This window comes from Mytilus galloprovincialis, chromosome 6 (genome assembly GCF_965363235.1).
Source record: "Mytilus galloprovincialis chromosome 6, xbMytGall1.hap1.1, whole genome shotgun sequence".
Lineage (NCBI taxonomy): Eukaryota > Metazoa > Mollusca > Bivalvia > Mytilida > Mytilidae > Mytilus > Mytilus galloprovincialis.
In genome coordinates, this window is record NC_134843.1 from 87069075 (window position 1) to 87078169 (window position 9095).

The 9095-nt window shown below is 31.5% G+C and overlaps 1 protein-coding gene across 1 annotated transcript; it reads right to left on the reverse strand.

Annotated features, from left to right (window-relative positions):
• Window positions 1-1753: 1753 nt before the first annotated feature.
• Window positions 1754-8931, reverse strand: LOC143080592 (monocarboxylate transporter 13-like). Its single transcript, XM_076256503.1, has 5 exons — window positions 8523-8931; window positions 5195-5338; window positions 4647-4790; window positions 3468-4244; window positions 1754-2538 (listed from the first exon to the last, which is right to left on the reverse strand). The coding sequence occupies exons 1-5, from the start codon at window positions 8713-8715 to the stop codon at window positions 2333-2335; spliced, it is 1464 nt and encodes a 487-aa protein (XP_076112618.1). The 5' UTR covers window positions 8716-8931; the 3' UTR covers window positions 1754-2332.
• Window positions 8932-9095: the final 164 nt, after the last annotated feature.

The window sequence follows — 9095 nt, forward strand, 5'->3', positions numbered from 1 at the left end:
AATCAGAAGAAAAACAATTTATCAATTCGGTCCTCACAAACTATGTCCGAGCTTTTTCATTCCGTTCATTGAAATGACGATTACCTATGTTTTACATGTAGTTCATTATAAAAAGTGAACACTTATTTAGGTTTGAATATTACAATGGGAAAGGATAATTTTGTAAGGTCACTCGAAAGTGTGAATATGTTCTAAATTGGTCAGACAATACTTGATCATGTTTTATGAAGATTTAAGCCCTCGGCCTCGCCTTGGGCTTAAATCTTCATAAAACATGACCAAGTTTTGTTTAACCTATAAATAAATATTGCCCTCAAGCTATGACAATGTCATTTTATTGTCTAACATCACAGCACTTTAAACTTTGTCCGATGGACTGTATCCTTATCTTTTATTATAAGGTTCCTACTTATATCCTCTAGAACTAGAAATTAAAGAAAAACAGACATGACTTCCTCGTCTCTTTTTTTACTTAAACCTCGAATTCGACACAAACGGATATCACTGTACCAGAATCAATGACAAATGAGCCGATCATTATTTTGAAATTATCAACTTCACTCACTTTATTAGTAATAAACTAACCTCACCTGTGCATGAATTATAAATTCAAACTCATGCGGTATTCGAGAGCATTCAACTGCTTCCCAGACTTTATGAAACGTAACCGATGTCTAGGCATAAAAAAATTGATGGACGAGCCAATGCTCCGTGTTGAAGGCCGTACATTGACCTATAATTGTTTACTTTTTTAAATTGTTATTTGGATGGAGAGTTGTCTCATTGGCACTCACACCACATCTTCCTATATCTATTATGTAAAAGAACAACTCGTCCTTTATTTCTCTTTAAAAGTTAGTCGGAAGATTCCAAGTCCTTGTAGACATATTTTCAGTATCAATTTCACAAATAATACATAATATTCGTGAAGTAGAGATTCTAGGTGCTGACGTTACTTTTCATCTTTATTACGTTTTATATTTAGTGTTCTTTTATTTGACTTTGTAAATTATAAACATTTACTGTTTATTCTATTTTTGGATAATATCCTTTTGGCTTGGCTCGGTACTTATTTATTCCGCCTATATGTGATTGTGCTAAGGTCGTTTTTATTCTATATTTGTCTTTCTTTTTTGCTTATGTGTTTTTTTCTTTGATGAAATATTTGTTTGTTTTTGTAGTGATTAAAATTTCCCTAACGATCAAATATGTCGTTTATATAAACCAATCCATTGTTAACCTAGTTCGGACAGAACAAGTCTTGGTTGCGATATTCAATCTTCTATTTCCAGAATTAATTTGTTTTCTGTTTACCGTAAAGTGATCAAAATATTTTGCTAAACCTCCTTCTGTTTTCCTGTTTATTAAGGAAATTTTATCTTAAAACATTCATGTAAAAGACAAGAAAGTTTTTACAGAACTTGTTTAAACATTTGATAAGAATAATCTTTCAGTTCGGCAGAATGGTTTGTACCAACAACTTTGAATTAAACCATAGATTGTGATTGCCAATGTTCAAACCAATGTGAGTGAAATGACAAATAAATATGTAGCTGGCCAGTTGAAGTACGCCTCCGGGTGCGAGAATTTCTCGCTACATTGAAGACCTGTTGGTGACCTTCTGCTGTTGTTTTTTTTTCTATGGTCGGGTTGTTGTCTCTTTGGCACATTCCCCATTTCCATTCTCAATTTTATTGACATTGTATACTAACATCTTCATTATTTATATTTTGGTTCTTTTGTCGTTATTAATTTTTTCATTCCAACTAATCGCTTATCGTTGTTAATCGAAAAAATAAATTGTGTAAAATATCTTTAATTTTGTTATAAAATGATTACTATGCCTACTAATGAGCGTCATAATTTTCCCAATCAAGTATCTTTTTATTACATTAAACACATCAAGGTTGAACGATATCCCTTAGGACAAGTGTTTGAAAATATCATGTTACTGTTTAACAAAAGTAAGAAGATACAACAGGAATTATCAGATCTCAAAGGTCGAATACGTAACACACAGGAAAATAAAACCAGAACATGATATACAGTCACACGAAACAGAACAGTGCATTGTATATCATATAAAGGAGACAAATGTTTCATTATCGTAGAAGGTAATATCTGATTATCAGTCAGTATTACATAATTATTCAGACTGATTTTTTGGTCTTTTGGTCCTTAACACTGCATTTAAATCTGTGCATTCTTTGTTTTGAGAACAGAACTTTCTTTTTCAATTTCGTCTAACGGAAGATATTTATTTTGCGATTTTTATTTTAGGCCATCAGGGTTACTATCAAATGATGTCCCTCCTTTTCTCTCATTTCTCTTGCTATCCGTTAAATTTATAAGCCACAGGAATGGACTTATCGACAATATCGCGGGAAACATCAATGATGTCGTCTGCTACTATTCGATGACAGCACCAGATATGTGAAATCGGACGTTCCAGTAAGTATAATACAACAGCAAGTGCACTAAGAATACCAACGAAATAAAATGATGAAGTCCAAGACCCAGTTGCATCTTCCAGCAAACCTATGTAAAGTAAACAAAACCTTTCATCAACTGAAACAATATTATTTTGAAAAACATAAATGAGACCAGAAAAACAATTTAAAAATATTCAAATCAGTCGACAATATAAGATAAAATATAAGACTATTAAATGAAAGCATTTCGACATCGTAATTTTGTTATGCGCGATGGAATGTCTGTGTCACATATACTCAAGGATATGATCAACATTCCCTTTTTCTAGGTTGTGATATTTTCGACATATCTCGGAGTATTTAATTGCCATGAACAAGGCGATATGTGTTTATTGTTGTGACGGAACTGCATCGCTTCCGGGAAACATGACTTTATCCTGGTTTTGATTTGTTTAGTGTTACTCAATCTTTAATGTTCTGTAAACATTGTTTTTACTGTTGCTTGTGTTTTTGAATAGGGTGTTGAATTGTACTTTTTTCATATATCTATTTGGAAATTTAAGTAAAAAATGTAGTATTGGTAAATGATGATATTTCAACTTGTACATTCCAACCAACAAACATGCATTGTATTTGCATGTTATTTAACTCTTCTTCTTAAAAGTTAACTGGTTATAGATTGAATAGAAAGTGACTTCTGCCTGAGCCAAACATTATCATAACGTTTTGGGTTTGTATACTGCACTGTCTAGTCGATAGCTTTTGATGGAAGCTACTAATTTGTCTTGTGCATACATCGACTCTTCCTCTATTCCTGATATTCCAGTAAGATTGCCAGGCATTATGAATCGCAAAACATTTGTAATAGAAGACTTTGCCAAGCATGAAGTTGTCTTCGTAAAATTACAAATGGTTTGAATAAATAGTTAAGTTGAATCACTATTATTCACCAATGATACTGAATTCTGTAAATAAACATTACAAAATAAACGTAGACAAATGCACGACAGGACAGTTATACTTATATTAACTTACCGGCTATTGGTTGGCTTATACATATAATTATACCGATACTCATCGACAACAAACCAAATGCTGGAGACAAATGTTTTAGCCCAACACAGTCAATTATGATTACTTGGTTTAAACCCCAAATTGATCCAGAAAAAGCTCCTATAACAACGGCATAAGCTATTACAGCCGGCTTGTATGGTAAGTAAGGCATGCAAAACGCTGTGATAGCACATATAAAAGAGCATATCATAAATATGGTTATTCTAGATACAACATTTTTATCTGCAAACCATCCCAATAATATTCTCCCTACAAGTTCCGAAGCACCGAATAAAGAAACTGCTAGTGTAATGGTTTCAATACCAAAACCCAGACCTCGAATATAGCCTGGTAAAATAACTTTATTTGATGTAGTATTTGCAGCTTGTAAGCATATTGCCGTTATATAGACACTAAATTTCGAATTTTTGAAAAGATCGAATCTAAATATTCGTTTTAACGCTCCACATTTTTGCGTCTCCTTTTGTCGTGCTTGCCTTTCTACTATTTGCCTTGTCACATATATTGGTTGTCTAAGAAACATGCTAACAGGACAAACATGGAAATAAACTGCTCCAGCTATTAAAATAGTTCCTGGCAGACCGTAATTTTCTATCAAATACTTGTACATATACGGAAAGCACATATTGCCTATACCACTACACGATGCCATTATTCCTGTTGCTAAACCCCGCTTTTTGTCAAAATAAAAACTCAGTATAGTAGAGCACGGACCAAAGATTAATCCATATCCCATTCCTATAAAATAGATAATGAAATTACAAAGTTAACCAAGTTTTTTTTAATGAAAATTGGCACTCCTAGAGAAACATAAATTGTGTAAAAAATGTATAATTAGATTAACTCTACGGAAAACATATAAGGCAATTGTAAACTATTAAAGTAATGGGGCTATGTGGCTGGACAAAGTGGAAGCAGATTTACTAAGATGTCACATATGTTTAAATGCTACCTCCTAAGAAAATGATAACAATTTCAACAATTTAAAAATGCGGGGCTTTATGTATGTATATTTATGCTGTTAGACCTATATAACCCTATCTAAATGGCATGCACATATAATAATAAAGTGTGATTTTATAGTTTTGCCTTCAAATCCTAATTTAAAATTTGGAAACAAAGAAAAGAAATATAATTTACCTGTAATTATTCCGTAGGTGATGTAAAGGAATTCTAATTTAGGCACAAACGCACTTGCAGTCTGACCTATCAGTACTAAACAGCTTCCTATCCCTATTACCACTCTATATGTATATTTTTCACCAAGATAGTTGGATACAGGAGCTAGAAATATAATAATAATGAAATAATGAAATTAGTTAATAAATTTGAATATGATGAAGTATAGTAAGTTTGCTTATATAGAAAAAAAAAAAAAAATATACCAATAATAAATGTTATAACATCAACAGTACCAATGCTACTGCACCAAATACGCATTAAAGTTAAGGACCTCGAGGACAAGATATTTGATAACAAATTGAGAAAGATTATAATTGAGAAGATGAATACATATCCCATATAATGTCTTTAATTTATCTTGATTAATTAACTAAGAAACAACTACGTCTAATCTTGTTTAATTTCAATCCTGGTATATATGATGAGTATATCTAAAAAGAAATTACGAATGAGATGAATTTTCCATAGAAGGAAACAAAAGTGACACAGTTTTCCATACATCTTACCAAGTCCAAAATAGAGAAATAAAAGTACTCCCGGAATCCCTGCCGTATTCCCAGCTCCGCCATCATAGTAGTCTAGCAGTTCTGTGTATAGCACACCAAAAGATTTTACACTACCAGGAACAATAATGTAGACGATACAACTAACTAAAATTATGCAAATACAATGAATATATATTTATTGTATTAGAACATTTCATATAAACCTAATGACATTTTTTATTCTTTTTTTCTATCCATATACATAAGAACCAACTTTCAAATTTCTTAGACTGATGTTCTTTTTTAAACTTTTAAAAAATTAATTAACAAGATAGTACATGTAGTCACTTATCAGCAAATCCATTTTAATATGAAACTGGCATTCTGATTTTTATAAAATCTCTACAGTTTGAATATTCAATGTAAATTCTTGTTTAATAATAATCTTTTTTTAGAGATACGTATCCTGTTTTAGTAATAAACCCAATTGTATTCAGTCACAAAGTAAGTAGTAACTTTCAAAACAATTAATGTGAAGTTTTGATCATTTTTCGCTACGCTAAAGGAACATAATGGGATATGAATTTAAGGTAGCACTCAAGTTGTGTTGTACAAGAATCTATAAAATATTTTGGGATGCAAGAAAGAATAAAGACGCTAAATTCATTCAAGTGTTGACATCACAATATAGCAACTAATTACATAATAATTAATTTTGTAATAATTATATCATAATGAAATTATCACAATTTGAAAGATTAATCTTTCTTCTTTCTTTTGGTACTCATTTATAAAATATAAATATCAGTTTAAAGTTGTCTGATTGGGAGTGAAAAAATCTTTGTAGTGTGCTACCTTAATAACTAAAATGTGTTCATTACTTTAAGCTATATTTAGCACATTCGTGTGTATGATTTTGAAAATATTATTGATCGAAACTCTATTAGAAATCATGCTCTCACCTAAGGATAGTTATTTTCGTGCACATGCAGATGTAACACGATTTCGTGCTCTCTTGGTGCCAGTTCTTAAACTTTTTACATCGATATATACTTTTTACTCTATCAAATAATCAAATGAACGAATACTATTATTTTATATAGAATATCAGGCAGGTTCCTTATAGTGGAGTGGGGAGGGTTACCATTATAATTTTAATCCAGATTCTCAGTTTAAAAAAGAATTGTATTGCAAGACAAAGGAAAGAAAACATTTTATCTGAATAGTTCGTTGAAAAAGAGTCAGCTTTTCCGCAAAAAAATTCATACTCTTTTCATAAACAAAGTTAATACAATAACTTATCAATGATTTCAGCTTTCCAATTGTGAATCTTTCCATTTATAAGTAGCAACATTCCAGCAGCACCTGCATACGGGGTATATATCTCCCAATTGATACGATATTCCCGTGCTTGTATTTCCTATCATGATTTTCTTGATAGAGGGTTACTGCTCACAAGGAAGCTATTAAACCAAGAGTTCCAAATGGTGAAGTTGAAATCATCCCTTCGTAAATTTTACGGACGCCATCACGAGTTGGTTGACCGTTATGAAATAACCGTTTCACAAATGATATCGGATATGTTCCTTACGTCGTAACTACAATCCCCTTCCCTTTCATGAATGTGACCTACCGAATTAGACTATTTACCGGATTTGTAATCACATAAACAACACGACGGGTGCCACATGTGGAGCAGGATCTGCTTACCCTTCCGGAGCACCTGAGATCACCCCTAGTTTTTGGTGGGGTTCGTGTTGTTTATTCTTTAGTTTTCTATGTTGTGTCATGTATACTATTGTTTTTCTGTTTGTCTTTTTCATTTTTAGCCATGGCGTTGTCAGTTTGTTTTAGATTTATGAGTTTGACTGTCCCTTTGGTATCTTTCGTCCCTCTTTTATCAAGTTACTTATATTTTTAATACACTATTACATTTATATGTGTCTTGATTCATGCAGTTACAGTGATAATTTTTATTGTAACTGGATAATGAAAAGTTTGTATCTAGATTTATTAGTGCATATTAAAACCTGAACGCATCAGAATAGAATATCTCAATTTAGTTTGATCGTTAAATAAGTAAGATATATTTTGAGGTCTTCTGTTCTCCTGTGTTATACGACAGGAAAACCCTCAAAATTAGCATTTCAATAACATAATATTTGTACTTAGGGTATAAACTCAAATTTCTATAAATTTCTATTTTATAAACTATAGTTTATTGAATCATACGTTTTAAGATGTAAATAAACCTTTTATTTAAAAGAGGGTCGAAAGATACCAAAGGGACAGTCAAACTCATAAATCTAAAACAAACTGACAACGCCATGGCTAAAAATGAAAAAGACAAACAGACAAACAATAGTACACATGACACTACATAAAAAAACTAAAGAATAAACAACACGAACCCCACCAAAAACTAGGGCTGATCTCAGGTGCTCCGGAAGGATAAGCAGATCCTGCTCTACATGTGGCACCCGGCGTGTTGCTTATGTGATAACAAATTGGTTTTATTTAACATATACTTGTGTATCACTATATACTTATTTACAAATTTGTTGATTATAAATGTATCAATTTCAGAATTTAAAAATATATTTCATCGATTTCAGATTAATAAGTTGAAATAGTAGGTAAAAACTACTTCTACCTGTTGTGCTATGTCTTGAACGAACTAATGATACATCGGCAGACATGTCCTCCGTGACATCGTTACCATCACACAAAAAATAATGCGCACGGGTTTTATGTCCTTTAAAATGATCCTATGCATGTTCTTTAGTTTGTTAAAGTTTGAATTGATTGATTGGTTAGTGTTTAACGCCACTTTTATCACTATTTTGCTATTTTGCCGCGGTAATTTTTTATTCATAAAGGAATCCGAATTACCCAGTGAGAACCATCGACCTTCGGCTGATGATTTGTGAAAGAGAAGCTGAAGATAACAAATGGATAGTCAATTTAATAAGTCAAAAACGAACAGTATATGCCATGGAAAACCAAGATTAACAATATTCAAACTAAAGTCGACCTTAGCCAATTAAAAGGTGAAAACTAATTCTAAAATAGTTTTAGTCATAGTGAAATGTACGTATATCTCTTTTGAGATCAAATACGTACTGCAAATTATAATTCACACAGGCAAATTACATGTTTACGCACTTTTATAATAAAAGAAGATTTAAGAAATTTAAGATGCATTTAACTAGTCCATGATAACGTATGTAAATGCATGTTATTGTACATAGTAAATTTAAAAAGTGTTTACACTGTTACACAATTTAAAAGTACCTTTATCTTCATAAAAAAGAAAGTAATCTAACTATAGGAATAACTTAAGACATACTTATCAATATAAACCAAGCATATCCCTTATCAGTGACATCTTCTTTCTGTACGGACCTTTGGAGCCTATCATCAGCGATAAAGGGGACGTGAGTTGTATCACTATCATCATAATGTTCCTGGTTTTCATGATGCGGTTGATTTCTATGAACTAAGAGATTTTCTGTATATTCAATATCTTCGTTGTGCGACATTAGTTTACCTTCTATGTATCAATTTATTAAAAATCACTCACATTGAACCAGGATATACAAAGTACAAATGCAGATTGCATGCATTGATAACTTTTATAAGATTTCCATATTTCTAAAAATATACAATATTTGTAAATTTTCCATTATTGATTATGCATCAATCCTCGTTGTAGTATACAAATATAAAAGTGCGTGATACTTTTGCACCAAAAATGTTAATAATTCTGGTATTACGTCAGAAAAAAAGAGGTGAAAATATTTAAAAAAATTATTGGAATTGGTATTCGAAAAGAAAGATTATGGTATATCATTTAATGACACAACATGTTGTAATGAAATTTCAAATTTCAAAAGGCACTAAGAACTGACCGTTAAAATTT